Here is a 24,546-nt window from a genome sequence, read left to right on the forward strand (position 1 = left end):
CAAGTGACCATTTTAAACAAGCCATTCATTCAGCCATCCATCCAGACAGTCTCGATGTGTTATTACTCCTGAGCTCTCGAAATAGCTATGTACATACAATAGAGCTTAAAAGTTCACTTGTAGTCTACAGTCTCTACTGTTAAATCCCTCAAATTCCTGTGACTCTTATGAAAACTAAATAATTAATACAAAGACACAGCTCACTGTAACCCTTCTTAGATATTCATAGCACATGCTTAAAGAGGTGAGAGAAACACTTTACTGTATAGTGGCATATTTTGACCTTTGGATGTCCATACTATCATAACATGATGTTTTCCCCCAGCTAATTTCATATTCATGTCTTATCTGTTTAACTCTTTAAATCAAAGAAGGAGAAAACTAAACATTTAACAAAACCCATTGTTAACATGGAGCTTAAAACAAGACACTTTTTTGATCGTCACCAGCGTTTTGTTGTACATGCAAACACACTCGTTGTAAAGTAGCCCTAAGCAGACTTAAGTAGGTGGAGTATGTTTTGTTTTCTGAATGATCTCCTGGGGTTGTAAATCCACACTTGCCATCTGGAGAGCAGGAAACAAAATGAACTCCATAATGATAATAAATCCTTTGCATCAATACGCAACAGCTGGATATCAGCAGGTCAGAGAAACGGTGCCGGTGCACAAACTACTTTAAGATCTCACAAGAGCAGGTTTGTTTTAACCTCACACACACACACACATACTCAATCCCCACTGGGCCACTGAGCAGATACGGATGTCTCCAGCTGTACAGAGGAGAGCGACACACAGCTAAAGGGATTTTGGGAGGTCCTGCTCACTGCGATGAAAGAGTTTGGGATTTGACTGATTAATTCTCACAACAGATCTGCAACCAGCCTCTAATCTCTTTCATTATGACCAAAATGTACTTGAACATTAGCTCATGTTGTTCCAAGACCTTTGTTCAACTTCTGAACACAAATTTAAATGTTTTAGATGAAATCTGAGAGCTTCCTCATCCTCCATAGACAGCAACAGCCATGAGACTTTCAAAACCCAGAAAAGGAACCAAAACATTGTCAAAATAATGTTAAAATAATGCTTATGTCATTCATTATATGCAATACAATGCTTAAATGTTTCACTGCTCACCTGATGTGGTAGGGAAGACAAAGGTGAACAAAAACATATTTACAAGTTGTTGATTTTTTGCCACTCAAAAGGATTCTTGGAGCTTTGTACAATTACAGCTGAACACTGAAATCCTGTTTTGACAAGGTTTTGTTTCCTTTTCTGGACTCTGAACATCTCATAAACAAAGCTCTCCGATTTCATCTAAAATATCTTAATTTGTGTTGTGAAAATGAACAAATGTCTTAGAGGATTGGCACAACATGGCAGAGAAAAATTTAAAACAAAATTTACATTTTTGGATTAACTAAATCTTTAAAAGTGAATATATAAAAAAGAACGATAGCCTGCATGTTCTTGGCTCTTAAAGTGACAGTAGTTACTGACTAGCAATTTTTGAATCAGCACCACAAACACCACAGTGTGTTCTACTAAAGAAAAAAGAATAAATCACGATTAAATTCAATTATTAAAAGTCACTTGCATTTTGGCTTGCCTGAGGCAGAGAAAATAGACTGAAAATTATCCCTGATTCTAATTTTCAAACCCTTGGAAAGTCTCATTTCTTTCACTTAAAACTTCCTAACATATTTATTTGTATACGTACAGTGCTCAGCACTCAATTGAGTACCCATTTTGAAAATAAATATATTTATCAATTTCTCAGTGAATATAGGCAATGCATTTTAGTGCAATTAAACAAAACAGATTTATTAAACAGTTATATTTATTAAATAATATTTTAGTCACCAAACAAATTTGAAATTGAAAGATAAAACAATTAAATTCAAGCAAAATATTCATTCATTCATTCATTCATTTTTTTTCGGCTTAGTCCCTTTATTAATCTGGGGTTGCCACAGTGAATGAACCGCCAACTTATCCAGCATGTATTTTACACAGCGGATGCCCTTCCAGCTGCAACCCATCACTGGGAAACATCCATTCACACTCGTTCACACACATACAATATAGCTTACCCAATTCACCTATACCACATGTTTTTGGACTTGTGGGAGAACCCAGTGGAAACCCACACCAACATGGGAGAACATGCAAATTCCACACAGAAATGCCAAATGACCCAGCCGGGACTCAAACCAGTGACCTTCTTGCTGTGAGTGATTGTGCTACCCACTGCACCATTGTGCTACCCCAGGCAAAATATTACAAAAAAAAAAAATCCTACAAAATCTCAACTAAATCTTTCAATTTTTTGCTTCTCTTGATTTTTCCTCTTTTTGAAATTTGTATTTTAAATTTTTTCATAACATATTAATTGCAGTCTACTAGTTTTTGGACCATTATCGTAAGTTATTTTGTTAGATTAGCTCCAGGTTTGGCTTCAGTACTGACTAATCTAATGTATATACTCAAATATAATATTGTATAGATTCCTATGAAAAATAAAAATTTGTGAGGGAGGTGTCACGGTGGCTCAGTGGGTAGCACGATTGCCTCACAGCAAGAAGGTCGCTGGTTCGAGCCTTGGCTGGGTCAGTTGGCATTTCTGTGTGGAGTTTGCATGTTCTGCCTGTGTTCACGTGGGTTTTCTCTGGGTGCTCCGGTTTTCCCCACAGTCCAAAGACATGTGGTACAGGTGAATTGGGTAAGCTAAATTGTCCGTAGTGTATGAGTGTGAATGAGTATAGATGTTTCCCAGTGATGGGTTGCAGCTCGAAAGGGAATCCACTGTGTAAAACATATGTTGGATAAGTTGGTGGTTCATTCCGTGGTGACCCCAGATTAATAAAGGGACTAAACCGAAAATAAAATAAATGAATGAATGATTTGTGAGGGGTGTATTTATATATGCTGAGCACTGCATGTTTTTGTATAAAAGATGTATTCACAATCCACTGCCATATGCTCTGAACAACTGATTTCACATCAGTGGCCTCATGTGCAGTCCCTAAGTGTCGGGTAAGGGTCATTCATACTACTTCATACAATCACAGCTACTCAACCCCTGAACACCATATCCATGTCCAATCTAGAACACCACATTATTACAGAAATAAATCTGCACTGAGAGCTTGAAGGTCCAACAGCTTCACAAAAGCCTTTAAAAAAGCGCTTTCTGTCATTTAAATTTGGAAGAAAGTGATTTACATAATTACTATAATCCAAACTTTAACATGTAAATCCAGAGAAAAACTGAATTTTCAAGTGGTCTTTTCATTTTATCCGTAGCTCTGTTATACATTCATGTCATGTTGTTTTACATAATTAAACATAAAAAAACAGGTTGGGATCGACATAAGTAATTGAGTAACAAACTCTGTTTTTAAAGCCTTATAAGTAGGACCAGACAGAATCTGCGCACATTTTTTGCTATTTCTGTAGAGAATTTTGTAAAAATCTGTGGATTAATGCAGAATGATTTTAGGAGTATCATAACTAAAAACTTAATATATAAAAAAATTAAAAATAATACAGTTTTAACTTTTATTTAATGTTTACAATGCAAATCCAATTAGATTAATTGTTTACCAAATAATAATCTAATTATTTGGTAAACAAAGCAAGTCTCTCATATAAGAAAATATCACTTTACAAACTTTTTTGCAAATTATATGAAGATTTTAATATTACTATTATTATTTCACAATAATATTAGTGAAATTAATTTAAAAACTGTATAAATATAAATTTACACACATTTACACAAGTAAATACATAGACTTTACGATGGGCTAAAAATCGGCGGAAATCTTCCGATTTCTGCGCATACGGATTCCTCCTGGGCCTTTAAAAATAATATTTAATTCCGAAAGCCAACTCTTGTACTCAATAATAAATAAAACACAGCTACTTTACTGACCAATCAGCATCAAGCGTCAGAGCTCAATCATTCATTCTTTTTCTTGTCAGCTTAGCCCCTTTATTAATCCGGGGTCGCCACAGCGGAATGAACCGCCAACTTATCCAGCACATATTTTATGCACCGGATGCCCTTCCAGCTGCAACCCATCTCTGGGAAACATCCATACACACTCATTCACACTCATACACTACGGACAATTTAGCCTACCCAATTCACCTATACCATGTCTTTGGACTGTGGGGGAAACCGGAGCACCCGGAGGAAACCCATGCGAACGCAGGCAGAACATGCAAACTCCACACAGAAATGCCAACTGACCCAGCCGAGGCTCAAATCAGTGACTTTCGTGCTGTGAGGTGACGGCGCCACTGCGTCACCAGCGTCAGAACTGTCCTACTGAAAGATCTTCAGTAGCCATAACTGAAAACTAATGCCTGACACTGTTGTTCTTCCATCAAAAAACTAAACAAAACATGAATCCCATTCATATAATCTTCAAGACTTTGTCAGAAAGAAAGACTTACTTGAAGGATGTAGGAAAATGATGTCTTTTTCGGTGAAGTCTCGTGATTGAACGGCTTTGATCCAGCCGGTAATGGCGGTCAGCATCAAACCCCAGGCCATGAGAGGCCAGGGCTCCATAATGGAAGAAAACTCACATGAGCAGATCCGGATCCAGCACGACTCCTGTCACACAAAACAAGCACTTATTAACACAATGCACTCACGCTAAACAACACAACTCTTAAACCCCATATAAAGAAGCCTAACCAGGGATCTGCTGAAGACAGAAAGGAAACGCCACAGGATTACAGCCGCTCAAAAGCAGTGTTATCCCTCTCCAAAACACCGGACACAAAGACACATGCTTGTTATTCCAGCAAGTGCTTCATTATATCAATGACAATGTCAGAGTCTGCCAATGTCCTGACCCTCGACAACACTGACCCTCTTAGTCGCTTGCTTTGCTTTTTGGCAGTAGAACAAACACTCATCTGTTGTTTTCAATTATTGCATGCCGTGCTCACAATGAAACATCTATGATAAACACCACTAAATAGGTAGTCATATATAAGCATTCCATTAAATACTATCAAATTAAATAGACCAGGACATTTGCGTGCATCATGTGGCATGTTTTTGAAAGATTGCATTATAACGGCCATTGAGGAAAAACTACTTTGGCCAGTTTTACTTATAAGTAAACAATATTAAGATAGCATAATAGTTTACAATGCACAATTTATTTTGAATTAAATAAAGTAACAAAGGTTGTAAAATGAGAAGGATGTGTGCGGCTTTTTGATGCGATTTATGTTCAACAAAAAAAAAATCCCGCTGGAAGACTGAAATAAGCCTGGAGAAAAGCACATGGCTTAAACACAGAGCTCTGAGGTTTACATTACTGAAACGAAAGCAGGGCCAGATTACACATTTTTCTGAAGTGCTTGACTAAACCGCTTTGTGTGCTTTCTTCAGCGAGTTGGATGGCAGGCCAGACAGAAATCAATCCATTCATTTTGGTGAATCAATTTCTCTAACTTTGTTTACGACTTTCAAATGTAATTCCCCGTTACAAAAAGCTGACTCATAAACTCCAGAAGAGAGAGCTATTCAATTTAGGAAAGCACTCTTGAGACTACATTGAACCTACAGTAAAATATCCATCTACAAAGTGATGTGTTTGACTGTTTGAAGATTTGCTTCATTTGCAGCGGATCAAAACACCCCCTTAAGACTTATGAGAATTACTAAAGGCAATAAGCAGTTCAAAAGTTGAGGAACGTGTTGAGTAACAGTTGCAGAAATGTAGTATTTCTGCCAGATTTTTTTTTTACATCAGTTTATCCATCAACCAATCATTCATTCATTCATTTTCTTTCGACTTAGCCCCTTTATTAATCCGAGGTTGCCACAGCGGAATGAACCACCAACTTATCTAGCACATGTTTTACGCAGTGGATGTGCACTATGGACAATTTAGCCTACAGTACCCAATTCACGCATGTCTTTGGACTGTGAGAGAAACTGGAGCATCTGGAGGAAACCCACGCGAACACAGGGAGAACATGCAAACTCCACACAGAAATGCCAACTGACCCAGCCGGGACTCGAACCAGCACCCTACTTACTGTGCAACAGTGCTAACCACTGAGCCACCATGCCACCCCTCAGCATACAATAATAATAACAATTTATTAAACAATATTACTTATCAGCTGTAATTATTACATTGTAATAAAGTTACTTTAAACATACAGCACAATTATTGTTATTATTACTACTAATACTAATAATATTCATTCATTCATTTTCTTTTCGACTTAGTCCCTTTATTAATCAGAGGTCGCCACAGCGGAATGAACCAGCAACTTATCCAGCATATGTTTTACGCTGCGGATGCCCTTCCAGCCGCAACCCAACACTGGGAAACACTCATTCACTCTTGCATTCACACACATACACTATGGCCAATTTAGCTTATTCAATTCACCTGCACCGCATGTCTCCGGACTGTGGGAGAAACCGGAGCACCCGGAGGAAACCCACACGAACACGGGGAGAACATGCAAACTCCACACAGAAATGCCAACTGACCCAGCTGGGGCTCGAACCAGCGACCTTCTTGCTATGAGGCGATTATGCTACCCACTACCCCACCGTGACACCTTTTACTAATAATAATAACATTTAATTTTATCATGAGATAAATAAAATCTGAATGCTTTTACTATAGTAATACAGTACATCATACCAAATTACAAGCATTTAATTACATTAATATAACATGTTAGTGAAATATTATTACTTTTGTGTAATAACAGTCTGCCTAAAATACATTGTAAGATAATTGTATCTATTATTATTATTATTATGATCATTATTGACACTTAATTTTATCATGAAATAGTTAATATTAAGTATTGAGTAACATTAAGCAGGTTAAATAAATATTATTATATTATACAAATATTTCTACTTATTTTGGTGAATACAAATTTTCCTTACAATGAATTGTAACCATAATTGTTCAATAACAGTTCATTCCAGTGGTATTTTTTCTTCATGGTAACACACTTTACTCTTAACCCATTCAAATTAGACACAAATTAGTGCAATCAATGTTCAGTGTTTCAACAAAAATGATAAGTGTTCAAATGGCAAAAAAGGCAGTAAAACGCTGAAATGTTGGAAGAGCGTTGAGCTCTTGACCTCTCAGACAGTGGACTGGCACAGCGCAGCCATGATCCACAGCATCAGGTTTCCTCAAAGTGATCCTTTTCTCTACTCGAGGTCTGAGGCGGCATTGAAAAGCAGCACAGAAGCAGATATCAGCTTTCGTTTTTAGCTGCACATCAGGTCCACAAGCTGCTCACTGACTGGGAATGTCAACAAACAATTTAAGTATGTTTTGACACACCTTTGATAAATGTGGTGACCTCTATAATAAGTTAAGTGTGAAAGTAATGAATTGGATTTACCCCAGGGCTCTTAGCATTATATTAGTAAGAAGTGAATCTGCAGAAATGGGTTTCATGTTGATGTTGAACACATATACAGGAAGAGCAGGGCAGCATGATGAATCTTTTAAATCAAACAACAAGGTGTTATGATAAATAGAAAAGTCATTCAGATCATGACACAAATTTATGCAAATCATAGTTTTAACAAAAGAATGTGGATTAAAGGGAGAGTTCTAAAAATATTTAGAGTAATATTTGAGCTTCTGTTTTGCAGAGGATGAAAACTGGACTTGTTTTTCCAATGACGATAATTAAACTGAATTGTGTTTGCTGGTGTCTTTACCGCTCTGTGTTTACCATGCAAAGATCAATAAATTTAGTTTCCATAAGATTCAGAAAATTGTGAGATTCTTTGTGAGAGATTCACTGAATCATTCATTCAACGATTCATTCAAAATGGCTGTTTCATTTAGAAACTTAGGGCAAATGACTGTCATTACGAATCAAATACTGAATCATGAATTCAACTCATTACTGAAAAACAGATTTGTTTAGGAAAGAGATATAAGAGGTATTGTCTGTAACTATTTTGCAGCTAGAAAACAAACAACTACAACATAAAATCCAATATATTGTTTTTAAAATGTGTTATTAAATTCAGGATTAGGGGTTGAAAACAACATTAACTTTGTTCGTGAACTGAAATCAATATCCCATTTGTGATTATTTATGCCCAAGCTCTTTAATTCAGGAAAACAGCACTCATAAGGGGGTCGCACACAGGATGGGCTGCTCGCGATGTGATATGGGTAGCACTCTCACCTCACAGCAAGAAGGTTGCTGGTTCGAGCCTCGGCTGGGTCAGTTGGCATTTCTCTGTGGAGTTTGCATGTTCTCCCTGCGTTCGCGTGGGTTTCCTCTGGGTGCTCCAGTTTCCCCCACAAGTCCAAAGACATGCGGTATAGGTTAATTGGATAAGCTAAACTGTCCATAGTGTAGGTGTGATTGAGAATGTATGGGTGTTTCCCATTGAAGGGCATCCACTGTATAAATCCCTATTCTGGTTAAGCTGGCGGTTTACACACCGGCGCCGCAAGATGGCGGCTATATGCGGTGCCCAGCTACGACTCAGGACACTGTTCATATTTCTGCCACGTCACAGAGTGCCATCTGAATAGTTTCCTATTAAATAGCATTCTAATGTGCGCGTCTGATATGCGATACTTCCAACTGTCATGTGCATGCCGTGTCGCAACGCTGAGCGGCCCATCCAGAGTGCGACCTGCTTTACTTTTGTATTTTACCCTAACTCTAACTCTATTCTAACTAAATCATATATATATATATATATATATATATATATATATATATATATATATATATATATATATATATATACATACACACACATTATATATATATATATATATACCCTAACCCTATAAGATAACACATATTATCTTAAATAGCTTTAAAAAAATCCCAATGCCTACTACATCATACTTACTTATAGACCATTTTAAAGGGCGTTAACAATAACAATAACATTGGTCCTAACTTTTTTTCTTTCCATAGCTTCCGAAAATCCAAAATATCAATGATATCAATGATATCGCCACATTGAAATGGTCTATAAAAACAAAACTCCTAAACCTAACCTAACTAAGTCATATCTTATAAATTAAAGAAAAAACATCAGCTAACTACATCATATTTGATAAAAAAACAAAACTTAGAACCCTAACCTAACATTAACTTAGCCTGTTCTTGTAATAACAATAAACTTTTCATAAATGCGTGAAACTAAATCTAACCCTCCTTTTAACCCATGTACTTAGTACTTAGATCTACAACCACACTGTAGAAAAATTACCCAAAATTTTATTTTATGGTAAACCCTTATACTGAAATGCCAAATAAACAAAAGCATATGTAAGGCTGTTTACTGCGTGAGAATCTTCCTCATGAACATCATTCTTAACTGAGACCTGCAGGTGAAATGAGTCGCAAACTAATCTGAAGCACTGATACAATCAGCCCTGGATAAGAGCAGGACATGAAGAGGGAATGAGTTAAGAGAAAGCCTTGACTAACAAAAGGACATCCTATTGATAAGAAAACATGGATTCAGTTTCAACACACATGCAGGTGTCCTTAGACCAGAGACTCTTCCTGAGCTTTATCTCTTATTGAGGAATCTAATGTCTCAAACCATCAAACCAGCAGCTGCACAGGAGACACGTCTGACTGAATGAGGGATAAAAGATACAAAGAGATCTTCTTAAATACACTGCCATTTAACATCAGCAAGATTATTATTAGTTTAGTTTAGTTTAAAGTTTTATTAATCTCCTTGGGGACGCGGTGGCGCAGTGGGTAGCGCTGTCGCCTCACAGCAAGAAGGTTGCTGGTTCAAATATTGGCTGGGTGAGTTGGCATTTCTGTTTGGAGTTTGCATGTTCTCCCCATGTTGGCGTGGGTTTCCTCTGGATGCTCTGGTTTCCCCCACAAGTCCAAAGACATGCGCTATAGGTGAATTGAATAAGCTAAATTTCCAGTTTCCCAGTAATGGGTTGCAGCTGGAAGGGCATCTGCTGCTTAAAACATATGCTGGGTAAGTTGGTGGTTCATTCCGCTGTGGCAACCCTGGATTAATAAAGGGACTAAGCCGAAAAGAAAATGATTAAATGAATGAATAAATAATCTCCTTGGGGCCATTCATTCTGACATGGTGGTTCTTTACATATAACAAGAATGACACAATTAACACAATGAACACCAACACTTAACATTAAGTACACAAACAAAAAAACTATAAAGAAAAATAGAAAAAGAGAATAAAAAAATTTATTAATATTTTATATTAAAAAAATCATAATAATAAATAATAATAATAATAATAATAATAATAATAATAATAATGCACTGATTAACTACATTTATTACATAACCAAATAGCTTCAGGCACAAAAGTAAATATATAATGATTTGTGGAACTTCTTATTGTCCTTAGACGTCGCCCAAGGGGCACGCACTCAAAATATCTGCTCAAGAAGTGTGTACTATCTCATATAATTTTATGCGCCATCTTCTTTTTTAACATTTTTTTTATTAGAATATACAAAAAGATACACAATTTGAGATATTGCAAATCCAAAGAAAATGAAACAATAACAAAAATACAAAAAACAACAACAATACAATCAAGTACCGGCAGGTGCGTGTGTTTGTGGGTGTGTGTGCACGTAAAGGTATTTATGTTTATGTGCCATCTTCAAAACCTGCTGTTCAAAATAGGATGCTAGACTTCGCAGGGGAACTCTTAAAATTTTCAAACACAAATTAACAATGCCTTAAAGACGATTGTTTTTTTTTTAAATTCTGTATAATGCTCTAAATCTATTAGAAGGGATTAAATGTATAATGGTTAAAATATTTTTAAAAGCTGGCATTTTGAACTTTATGAATCAAAATGTCACAAAAAATGTTATTAGCATTAATATGAAATGGGGAAAATGCATTGCGCATTATGGCTGCCACAGTGAAGGAAGTCCCGCTTTCAGGCCTAGAATAGCCAATCATCAATCTTTATAGCTCGGCAGTTCTTTGGGGGAGGGGTCTCTGTACAATTCCTTTCTATTCGCGACTGCCATGTGTCTGTGCTGCTTTTGACCGGAGAAATGATATTGCATTACAAATCTGTTTCAACAATGATCACAGAAATGAATTACTTTTCAAAATATATTACAATAAAACAGATATTTTACAATTATATTGCATTTTTACTGTATTTCTATGCTTCAAATTTGTGTAGTGCACTTGAAGGACATTTTAATAATAATTACAATAATTACATTTTAAGTGTTGACATTATAATCACAATAATGACGACTCATGCCAGTGAAATATTTAATTGAATACTTCTCAGTTTCTAAACAAGGCAGATGATAATTATTCTGACATTCAAAGGCAAACTTCCAGACCGATCAGGAAGTGCCTGAGGTTGAACTTCAGTGCCCTGATCTCCCGTAAAGCTGTGCCAGGCCTCTGCCATGAGCAAAAGCTGTCATCAAAGCCTACACGTCTGCAGACTCGCTCTGGAAAATGGAAATTGCGGTTGTCGGTTTGTTTGAGTAGACTCTTCTGTTGTTTGGAGAGTGTTGAAGAGGATCACGGTGCATTAAACAGAACTGGTGAGCAAACACTCCAGCAAAACATGAACCTGCTTCAAGAGCAAAGCCACCTTTTGCACTTGCTTAATTGTATGTCTCCCTTTATGGAGGTTCCTGACTCTTTTAATGCTTTTTAATGTTATTGAAGCAAGTTACCACAAAGGTATGAGTATGTGTGTGTATGCCTCCACTGGAACATGTAAAGGTGCTATAGGGTGTCTGACTATAGGCTAAATTATAATTCAGTTATTCATTCATTTTCTTTTTGGTTTAGTCCCTTTATTAATCAGGGGTCGCCACAGCGGAATGAACCGCCAACTTATCCAGCATATGTTTTACACAGCGAATGCCCTTCCAGCTGCAACCCATCACTGGGAAACATCCATACACACTCATTTACACACATACACTACGGACAGTTTAGCTTACCCAATTCACCTATACCACACGTTTTTGGACTGGAGAAAACCCACGCGAGCACGAGGAGAATAAGCAAACTTCACACAGAAACGGCAACTGACCCAGCCGAGGCTCGAACCAGCGACCTTCTTGCTGTAAGGCGAACATGCTGTGCCACCGTGCAGCCCCTAAATTATAATTATAATCATAAAAAGTTTTTAACCTACACATGCAGGAATTAATATCGACCTCTGCATAAATAAATGAGATGTTTGAACTTTATTAGTTTTAATTCACTCCAGAAAAAAATCACAATAAGAGCAATGTGATATGACACAATGCATAAACCTGCATTAAACACTTATACTCAGCAGTTTTCAGTTGTGTTTGTTGCCTCATTACAAACATGCATGGCAAATCTTACAATAAACACGGTAAACTAACAGAAAGTTAGTTTTAGGGGTGGCGCTAAATAAATGTATAATCTACATTGGGCCTGAACAATGAATCCCATGCGATTGTCATGCACATTTGTCTATAAAGCCAGCTCTGTAATCAGCGGTGAATCTCTAGCACGTGTGTTCAGCTGGAGCAGAGTTTAAAGCCATTTTCAAGAGTTCCCACTTAGATATGCTTGGCGTATAAAGCTGGTTTGGCATGCTGTCCCGGGAGAGAACCCTGAGCTCGGAGATCTTTGAGCCCAGGGCTCCCGCCCGGTCGATAAGCATATCAGGGGATCCGAGATCAGGTAGGTCTCGAGAGTTCCCCCTTTTGAAAAGGGAGGAAAGGAGGAGAGAAGGGGTGGAAGGGGGGATTCTTCCAAATGAAGATAAAACATTAGGGAGAAAATGATCCATTTATAGTAAACTAGGATCGCTCTGATTGGATTATTACTGATTACAGATGAGTGGCCAGACGTGCTCAATCATATCACGTGCTCCTCTCGAAATTTGGTTTATGAAACTTCACTTTGCTAACGGTAGACCTGAAAGCATGTACAAATACCACATATAATGATGTTTTACTCAAAACTTATTTCATTGCTTTTAAATTAAGTGAAATTCTGTAAAATGATGTGGCTTCTTACACACAATAAACCACACAGCATATTTCATTCCAAATTGTAAATGTACTGCATCAGTACATACTTCAAAATCAAGAAAATTATAATGTGGTTGTTCTGTGAAACTTGTGCACATAAGAAAGAGCGCCCTCTGGCCTTCAAAGGAAATTTATTATCAATTACATAGCTGTACTTTCCTCACATGATGTGCAAGACAATTACAGCTTTTGGTAAATCGCAAATGCAATTTTATGTTGAAACATCGTTCAGCCCTAATCTACTGTATATAGCTTGGATTTTGCATTCTGAGAATCCACTTGTTAAATGTGATGCCATACGAAGCGGCTTCCGTGTCCAAGAGCTCTATCAAACTGTATAGGGAGACTCATCAAATGGTGATAATAGACGTTTACAAAGCGGTGTAATATTTTAGAAAATCATGATCGCAATAAATATAACCATACCTAATCTTCGATGGCCAGAAAGTGATTCATTTTTTATCAATTGTTAAAGTATTGGTATTTGTGATGCAGCAAGACTGTTGTGTACACTATAATTTTATATAAAATTCACCTTAAAGTGTGATATGACTAAAAAAGTGGCCATAAGCAAATCTTTTCTCAATTCAAATGAGTAGCGGCTTGGACCCAGAAACAGTATTCCATACGTCACGACTTAACAAGCAGATAAGCTTTGATGAGATGAGTTACTCCATACCTGACTGCATTACCTGAGAGCTTTATAATGCTGACTTTGTTTTAATAATAGTCCCACTATAATAGGGGAAAATTCTCATTGTTGTAAACTCATTATGAAACATTATGGCCAATGAAACATAGCCTGTGGCGTGCATATTAATAAATAAATAATAAAAAATGGTTACAATTATGTTATTACAATATATTGGCTACAAAAGTTATTATGCTGTAACAACTGATCAATAGTTTGATCAAAATTAATCAAAAATAAATAAATAAATAAAATAAATAAAACTTCCAAATGTTTGTTATGTCCTGAGAAATATATAGCTATATACTTTTGCATTGTATTTATTCTAATTAAGATGTAATTAACCACACAGAGGTAATATAGTCACAAGAACTGTGCATAATGCAAAATTTCATAACAGTTTAGAGTAGAACTAGCTAGAACATGGAAGGATTAATGAGAAGTTAAAGCTCAGAGGACTTTTTTCAGCAGTATAAAGTTAAGTTGCTCATAGAAGAGGTGAATCTTGTCATATGAATATTGTGAGGGATTAAGTGTTCCAGATGGATCATTCAACAAACAAAGAACAGTGAAACAAAATACACTGGAAAGTGATTTAATGCTGCTCTGTGATGATACTTATCATTAACTAATCAATCTCAGGCTTCTGGAGGGATAATGTGGATTGAAAAGCTTAAACTGTACAGCTAAAGGGTTTAGATTCATATTGTTTGGCTGAAAACAACACATGCAAAACAAGCAGCTTCACTCATTTGACTCCAGGTGTTACGCAGCTTTTAAAAACCCCAAAAGTGCTATTTGTAGCACCTGTGATGATTCCCCAACCAAGAATGACTCTGAAATCTAAACTTCCTCTCAGTACAGCATGATACACGCAGTCACGTCATGTCATTACTGCAGGTCATGGCTAAATCAGACCCAGTGGGCTGGAAGAGGCATTGGGGAGGCTGGAGGCTCCAGCGGGTCAAGAGCCTGGAGCTGCGCCTGAGCCGCTGCCAGGTGAGTAAGACTAACTCAGGTCAGAAACATGATCTTCTGGGTTGTGAATCAGCCTGTGAATGGCAGTCGCTCCCATTAATGGAGGGAAAGAAATGCAAATCCTCTCTTGTGACTTCCAAAACTTGCTGGACCAGATTTAGCACAGGTTTGATAAATGAAAGAAGGAGAAGAGCGGCAATGAAGGCACAAGCTGTGGCTGTTTTCTGCAGTCTGCTGCAAACAGGCGAATGACAGCATTTCATCTCAGAACAAGATATTATACTGGAAACCACACAATCCAAGAGGTGTATTTAACCGAGAATAGTGGCGAAATGCTTTTTATGCCATGACCAGACAATTGATAATAAATACTAATATAAATAGTTTAATTACATATATAAATCCTCTGAAAAATACAGCAAACATAGATATTAATTTTCCTTCAAATTAGTCTCTATTTAAGAGGTCACCACAGCAGAATGAACTGCCAACTATTCCGGCATATGTTTTACGCAGCGGATGCCCTTCCAGCTACAACCAAGTACTTACAAACACACACTCATTTACACAAACACACACGCACTCATGCAGTATGGACAATTATTGTTTACCCAATTATCCTGCCGCATGTCTTTGGACTGTGGGGGAAACCGGAGGACTCCCCCACGAACACGGGGAGAACATGCAATCTCCACAATGAAATGCTAACTGGCCAAGCCGGAATTCAAACCAGTGACCAACTAAGCCAATGTGCCACCCAAAAATAGATAATAGCAAAAAATAAATAAATAAATAAATAAATAAACATAACCTCTCCATTTTTCTAACCCTTATGAGCACATTTTTTTTGTTACAAAATCGATTTGCTAGAAAATGAGAGTTCAGGTTTCTGAGAGTATTTACATTTGCAAATATGGTAGATGATTTTATACAAAAAAATCCACTTTAAAAAAGTAGGCTTATTTTCCACATCTCCTAACAGTTAAACGGTTGATTTTTACCATCTTTATCCATTCAGCCAATATCTAGGTCTAAGCATTTTAGCTTAGCTTAGCATAAATTATTGAATCTGATAAGATCACTAGCATCTTGTTCAAAAAATGGTTTTGATAACTTTCCTGTTTAAAGCTGGACTCTCCTGTAGTTATATTGTAAGACCATCAAGAAATGAAATGTAAATCAAATGCTGAATTGAAACTTTTTAAAATCCTGAATCAATATTGGAGTTACCTTTGCACGCTGGAGGAAGGGCGACACCATGGCTGAAGTATTTCTCTTAAACAGGTAATGTTCTGTTTTAAAACTCTTTCAGTCACGCAGAGCTGATGTAGATTGTGGTGTTATGAATGGATTATACGCACAGAAGTGTTGTTCAGCCACTTCAGTTGGTCTTATATTCACAATGGTTCATTTTTGAACAATGACAGCCTGTGACGCGCTCCTATATTGTTTACCATGCTACTCTGAATATTCGCTCTGAAATAGCATGCAAGTATGGCTTAGTAATACGTGTAATTCCTGCACGCCACCGGCCACTACTACATTTCTAACTGCCGAATGACATGAACTTGTGGGTTGTCTGCTGTCATGTCGCGGTGCGCGCGTTCACGATTTCAGGAGGTGTGGCTTTAAAACACAGCCCCTCCCTAGCCGTCCAAAGATAATATGCTAACTGGTTAGCATTTTTAAAAAATAATAAAAAAATAACAGGTTAGCATTTTGGCAGATCACCTACAGCACCTTTAATGAATCTTTATTCATATATTTACAAAAACAAACATTTGTTAGATTCGATTTTAAAGATCATATGTATATTTACGTAAATTTTTGATGCAATGTGTGGTGATAAATATTTATGTTAAGATTTGCTGTTTCTAAAGGGTTTTTCCAGTATGATTTTTAGTGAATTCTAAATAGTGCATTCATGCATGCTCACTTTTTCTTCCATAGACATTTCACATGAAACTCTACAAAGATCACACACACACACAAAACCCCATATGTACAAGTCTGCGTACTTAAAAGGACAGTTAGCACAAAAATGAAAATCACCTCATCATTTTCTCTTCCTCATGAAGTTTTAAAACTTTGTGTTTCGCAAAAGAATTTTCACAAAAATATTGCTGCACAATGCTGGTTCTGTAGCTGGCACCCATTGACTTCCATAACATTTTTTTACTACTTTGGAAGTCAATGGTTGCCACTGTGCCAGCTACAGAACCAGCATTGTGCAGCGCTGCGCAGCACCATGAGCAATGTAATTTTTAAATAAATTCAGCTATTAAAGACAATTTTTAGGATGAGTTGAATTAATGTTAACAGATGATTTCAACAAAAGCAACTGATTAACAACCTCAGGGCTCACAACAATTCTTTTCAACCTGAATACTGCACTCTTTTGAATCCAATTATGACCAGTTTGACCTGTAACATGAAAATCCTATCCAGAATTTGAACATATTATGAAGGTTAGGAAAGCACAATGCAGTCTCAACAGAGCTGTTGTCACGAGCCAAATGGCATCCAGCAATGCCTGTGCCCTGCTGTGACCCGGCCAAAAGCAAGAGAGTCACGATGGATCAGAATCACAGACCAGCTAATTGAAATCCTACATGCACACACTCACTAATCCAGGACTATCCGTTTGAAGTGGTCCGGTTCAACAGTATAATTTTAATCCCCTTTCAGACTCTTGATGCAATCAAAGATCCAAGGAATCAGTCATGTAGCTCAGAATAACACCATGGAAAAGCAGCCTCAAACACCTCAGATAACTGAGAAAACAAGACTCTGATAAAAAATATCACTGATGGAACCAAATTAATATGATACTATGTGCATATGCTACATGCATTTGTTTGGGGGGGACTTGAATGTTATGTTATGATGAGCAATAATATTTGATTAATTTAATATTTGAATTAATACAGTTTTATTTGTTGATGGGGAAAATGTTTCTCTGTATTTATGATTTATAATTTTGAATCATTTATAATGTTTTTGGAAAACTACTGACAATACAATGACAATATATTCAAATTTATATAATCAAATATGACATGTTTCAGAAATCTCTCACTCACTTCATTCAGCTTAGTTCCTGATATTGCCACAGTGGAACGAACCTCAAATGTTTTACTGCAGCACTCATTCACACACACATTCTCACACTATGGCCAGCTTAGGTTTATTCAATTTACCTATACTGCATGTCTTCGAATAGTGGGGAAAATCAAAGCAAACCCACACAAACAAGTGGAGAACATGCAAACTCCACACAGAAATGCCTCTTGGCCCAGCCGGGACTCGAACTAGTAACCTTCTTGCTGTGAGGCAACAATGCTAACTACTGAGTCACCATGCCACCCTGTTTAAGACATGTTTATATTAATTTTAAACAACAGAATACCAAAATTTTAACTTCAGAAGCTTCAATATTTAGTGAAATAATTCAGATTTTCAATAACAACAAATGAAAGAATTTGTTATTCAGACCAACTGTCATTTTCTGTAAACAAAACAGCTTTAAATTACACAATTTTATATGAAATATCAGACTTTTATAAATTAAATCAAATACTTATAAAAGCTGATTTTACTCAAGCCCACACCAAAATAAATAACAGAGCAGAACATGTTTACAGAATAGTGATCTGTACCTATTAAATCAAATTAGATTTCCTTGAAGAAAGATGTAACACACTGAATTATTATATTTAAAAAGCTTTAAAAAATCTCAGTACCAAAACCTGGTTTAAATGGCAAAGCTATCCTTCACAGTAACCCTTTTAACATGGCATCATCAGTATTAGTACATATTTGGCTGACAAGATCATTGTAACTGGAAGACAGAAAGAATATTTGTTATTATAAGATGAGCAAATATTATAATCTGATCTCAGTCACTCACTCGCTTTCCTTAGGCTTTAGTCCCTGCTTTACCAAAGATCGCCACAAGCTGAGTGAACTGCCAATTACTCTGGCACGTTTACTGGCAGATGGCCTTCCTGCCACAACCTAGACCTGAGAGTACAACCCTTAGTGCTGGGAAACTCCCACACACTCATGTTCATACACTATGATTTAGTTTATCTAATTCACCTATAGCGTATGTCTTTGGACTGTGGAAAAAACCAAAGCACCCGGAGGAAACCCACAAAGACATGAGGAGAACAGTCAAACTCCACACAGAAAATGGTTTAGCCAGGACTTAAACCAGCAACCTTCTTGCTGTGAGGCAATTGTGCTAAACATTTAGCCACTGCATCACCCATAATCTATAATCTATCGCCAATAATCTTTTTTTTTTCTTTGTAATGTGTTTTCTCTACAAGTTCTGTTTTGCTTGGTTTGAGGTAGGGCTGGGCTGATAAACAATATCATATCAAATCGCAATAAAATTCATGTCAATAACGATGATAAGCTCTGGACATTTTTATTTGATATTGATCCTAAGAACCAATCACAACCCAGAAATATGCAACAGCAGGAATCTATAATTCTGTTGATATTAGAGATTCATCAAACTTTTGGTCACTGAAAATTATTGGCTGAACATAGGTTATACTGATTTTCCGCCAGCATTATCCACCTTCAGTCATGGTTGGGATACTCTTTTAAAAATGGAAGCATTAACAACTTATATCGAAATATATATCATTGTCGTGCAATACAGAAAGTAGTTATCGAGATTGCATTTTTGCCATATCGTCCAGCTCTAGTCTGAGCCGAACATTAGAACATCTGCATTTCCTGCATGTTCTTCATGAATGAGGAAAATACTTTTCTCTCTCTGAAGACAGAATGATGTCTTGGTGTGGGGGGGATCAGACCAAGAGGGGATAAAATATTCTTGTGGCAGCTGTAGAAACCAAGCGGGAGGGGAAAAGGGTAAGTTTGATTCCCTTGAAGTTTGGGCCAGCAAAACCATAACAGGACAAGAAGGCAAACGGGGTTAATTGGGAATGTTCATGAAAGGATTTGCTGCATCTTTTGTCCTTGGAGCTCTGATGGTAAAACCTCAGATTCTCCCAACAAGACATTTACACTCTCACTGAGTTCAGTCAGGTGGGGAAAAATACAGCCTTCACTTTTCTGTTTTCTTCACTGAGGCTTTTGTGCAAGTTTACATGTAAACAACTGCCTCTCAGACATATTTGAAGATCACCTGACACTTGAGGAGCTCAATTCACTCAAAAAACCCAAAATCTTTAGTAACATTAATTACAAACATAAGACCACTAAGCTCTGGCAGAGACTGAGGTGGTTGTGAGAATAAAACATACAAAGGTGTTTCCATAAATTCAATAAAACTATGTATGCCTATGTTTTTACACAACAGCCAACCTGTGGACAGCATCCAAGCCATGAAGAAAAAAACCTAGTGATTTAATTTTATTTTGTAAACATGACAGTTTTGAGATGGCAATTCATCAGAAACATGGCATGAAAAACCTCTATCATTAGGCAACAGTACGAGGCTTTTAAGCATTGAATGTGGGACGACAGGACTGTGTTTAAAAGAATCGTCAATAAGGACATTTGCGTCAATCTTAATGTCAGCCTTAGGCAGCACAGACCACCCAAAAGTGTAAACTGTGACATCTGTTCAAACCTGGTATATAAGGATGCTATGTGGTTGATTAGATCACAAGCAAATGAGGAAAACACTATCAAGTTTAAATGTGGTCAACTTTTGACTCTATTCTAGATTTCTCTGAGAGGGGACTCTATGAGCAAGGCTGTGAGAGTATGTGCTACATGGGTTTTTTCAAAACTTATGATCAAATAATTTGAATAAGATGTCGCAGTTTAAATATGGACTAGGGCTAGGGAGTAAAGCAGATTTGTTCTATATGTCAAAAAAATGTAATACTGTAAATTAATTACATAGTATTATACAACACCATTAATATATACAGTAGTTTAAAAAATAGTGAAGGACACAAAGCACACTGCTACAGAGAAACTGCATGATCAATTTGTCCTTCGACAAGTCATACTTTATATTATAGTCTTTATAATAGGATAGTGTTAATAGTATTAATAAAAGTTTTGAAGATGCTCTGATAGATACTGTACATGTGCTGCTGGCAAGATACACACAAAAAAATCGTAAGGTAATATAATTGAGCAAAGTTTACTACTGTTAAGCCAATTAATCGTAATCACTTAATTTGGATTTATATACATACACACAAGGATGTGCAAAAATACATTGAAATGTATTTTAAAGGGCACCTATGGTGAAAAATCTACTTTTCAAGATGTTTGGACAGACATATGTGTAGGTATATTGTATAGACCATCATATTGGGGTGATATAAACACACAGTCCTTTTTTTTAAATTTAACAACATAAAAACGGTGGACCAATTGGAGCGTTTTTTAGACCGACCGCAACTTGACGTAGGAGTGCGGTCCCCCCGCCCACCGAATTGATTGACTGCTGCGAGTATTAACATGTCCTGTTAGTCATGTGTATAATCATATCAACAAGAGAGGACAAGCGCAAAGAAACCTAGAATAATAGGTCTGTTCATTTCGCTAGGATCATCAATCATCATCAAATGCGATCAAGAGTGAGTTTTACAAGTTTAAAATGTTTTAAAACAGAGCACGTGTGTAATGAAGTACAGCGATTCACTTCAGCTTTACTTCATCAGCACAGCTTAGGTGTATCAAAGTAAACTACAAAATACAGTAGCCACCAATGTATCAAAATAAATTATTTTGTATTTTAAAAATATTACAAAATACTTTTACAAAGGAGCATGACATTTCTTCGCAAATATTCCATCGATTAGACCTATTGGATCAATCCATTCCCCATTAAACAGACTTAGTGAAGTAAACAATGTTTGATAGTGAATGTGGCCAGTAAAATTGGCATTATCTCTGTACAATAATTATTCAACTTCTTAATACTAAAGGGTGCTAAATAAAGAGTTAATTAATATTTTGTTTACAGAATATTTCAGAAATTATTTTTTTTTTACATTGAACTCTTCAATACTCAATGTAAAAATGGTATTAGGAGTTTTTGATTATTAAATATTTGTGTTTCATATGTTGTGACATCTTAAGGCTTCCAACTTTCCTCTTCATTACCTATACATTGGACCTACTGATCAAATACTGGCATTTGAAACAGCCAATGAAGTATTGTAGGAATCACCACTGTAGGAGTTACTTTTTATGTTGTTTGTTTTAATGACAAACATTTGGCATCAGCAATCTATCCAAAACTATTATTATTGGTACAACATACTCTTTCTCCTAAGATTTTTTCAATTGTTATTTAAATAGAAGAGTCAATAACATCCAAAGCACCAATCAGAGGGTGCATTTATACGATGTAGATTGATGTAGACTTCTTACAGACTTCTTAAGTATTTTACAGTATTTTAAAAATACAAGACACTAAAGTATTTTGATACAAAATATTAAGCCATTTTCATAAACCCCATAAAATACAAATTACAAAATACTATTTTGTATTTAAAATACCTATTTGATGTTTCATAAATACTGCCCATACCTGCACACACACGCACGCACGCACACACACACACACAATGACACCAGAACCATATTGTCCTGCATTAAAACAGATACGAAAGGAAAATGATATGTAAAATGGTAACTTTCTTCTCTGAGCTGATAGCTGCAAGAGCTCTAAGGGTTTGCATAATCAGCAACAGGAAGAGCGTGCAGTTTTTCTTATTTTTTCAAAGGGCAAATTTTAAATGTTGTCTAGCTAGTGCGCTTCAATTACATTACCCATAATATTTCAAAATTAGGTCAGTAGGTGGACAGTAGGTGTAAAAAAGTCCTTTAATTGCTGTTTGAATGCATTTGATCACATGAAAGTAAAGAAATCCAGTCAAATGCGTTCTACCAAAATGACCTTGGAAATATTTCAGTGCATCACACACATGCGCACACACAGACACACACAAAATCTCAAGAAAAAAAAAGAGCAGGTTAAAGGCACAGGATACACTTGCAGGATATGCGCTGTGAATTATCCAGAAGAATCCAGTCAGGAATTCTCATGGAGTAAAAAGAAAAAAACTTCAAAGGAAATGAAAAAGCTCTGGAGGCCTGCTGAGATACAGAATCTGCTGCTGATGCTGAGGAGAGAGACACGTAAAGCACAAGACAACACTGAGATTGACTGCAAACATATGCGGTTCAAAGCAGAATGGCTAAAATAGCAGTCCAGACACGTGGATGTAATGGCTTTACCTTTCTTTTTTTACCAATATAAAATAAAAACAGTGACACTTGTGATACCTAATACTTCTATAACACATAGGATGGGATATCTTCAAATCAAGAATATGATAATCATTTTAACACATGAAGGGAAAAACAAAACACTCTCTCTGAAAAACCTTATGAAAATACAATATTTTTTATTTTAAAATGTCTTTCTATGTGAAGTTCAATTTGTGTTATTTGCTGGTTGTTGTCTGAAAGATTACATTTGCTTGAAATTAATTAAATATCATTATGAAGCCTTTAATAATCTAAAAAGAAACAGAAAGCCTTTAAACTATAGGCATGGGCCGGTATAAGATTCTGATGGTATAATAACCTTGGATAAAAATATCGCGGTTTTATTTTTTTATGGTTTCATGGTTTCATGGTATTGTGATTACTGCTTTAAAATAAGTTTTTTCCCCATTGAACACAATATATTTTAGTTTAAAAAACATTTAAAATATTTTGGCTTTTGTTATTTTAAATATGCTGACTATCTTCATTAGTTTCAAAAACACAGATTTCTTAACAACTTGAAAAGGCATCTTTAGACATCTTTATTTTCTTTGGATATAAAGCCACTGCACTCTTCAGGTCTAAAGCATGCTTGTATGTTGGTGTATAAGTGGCTTGTTTTTCAAACAATTCCTGAGTTGTGGGCTGACCAGTAGCTTTTCATTTGGAGAGTCCTTTTGCTGTAGATATTGTTGCCCTAAAAAACCTAATGAAATAATCGTAAAAAAAAAACCACATAAAAAAAACAAAACAACACATATACATTAGGAACAGTATGAAAGAAAATGTTTGCGGTTTCAAAACCTTGACTTTCCAAACCATGGTAAACCTTGAAACTAGTTATTGTCCTATGCCTACTTTAAACCAAGTTTAAAGTAGGCAAGTTTAATCCTTAAAATGTTAAACACAATTCTAATATTATCTAGATTTCTTAAAATATAATGTTCATATTTTTAAATATTTTTATGGTTAATGAAAAAACCCTCACCAAGGCTGCATTTATTGGACTGAACATTAAAAAACTAATAAATACTAAAAATCATATATAAAACAGGCTAAGATACGGCGTAAAATAACACTGTTTTGTGGGTTTCATCATGAAAAATATTAGCTAACATGAACTGACAACAGAAAATACAGGCTTTATTATTTAAATAAAAAAGTAATACTTTACTAGACTCCAGAGATGTATTTATTAACATTAGGTAATCCACTGTGAGGTGTCACGGTGGTGCAGCGGGTAGCACGATCACCACTCGGCGCGGTCTTCGGGTTTCCTCCGGGTTTCCTCCGGGTGCTCCGGTTTCCCCCACAAGTCAAAAGACATGCACTTTAGGTGAATTGGGTAAGTTAAATTGTCCGTAGTGTATGTGTGTGAATGAGTGTGTATGGATGTTTCCCAGAGATGGGTTGGCGCTGAAAGGGTATCTGCTGTGTAAAATATATGCTGGATAAGTTAGCAGTTCATTCCGCTGTGGTGACCCTTGATTAATAAAGGGACTAAGCCGAAAAG

At 36.3% G+C, this 24,546-nt stretch overlaps 1 protein-coding gene across 1 annotated transcript in view; it reads right to left on the reverse strand.

Annotated features, from left to right (window-relative positions):
- The window catches only part of lypd6 (LY6/PLAUR domain containing 6), a 44,649-nt gene that overhangs the window by 9,988 nt on the left and 10,115 nt on the right, over nt 1–24,546 (reverse strand). Inside the window, exon 2 of the mRNA XM_056466107.1 lies at nt 4,470–4,632. Coding sequence (XP_056322082.1) covers nt 4,470–4,587 — 118 coding nt within the window. The 5' untranslated portion in view covers nt 4,588–4,632. The remainder of the gene's footprint in view (nt 1–4,469; nt 4,633–24,546) is intronic.

This window comes from Danio aesculapii, chromosome 9 (assembly GCF_903798145.1).
Source record: "Danio aesculapii chromosome 9, fDanAes4.1, whole genome shotgun sequence".
Taxonomy (NCBI): Eukaryota; Metazoa; Chordata; class Actinopteri; order Cypriniformes; family Danionidae; genus Danio; species Danio aesculapii.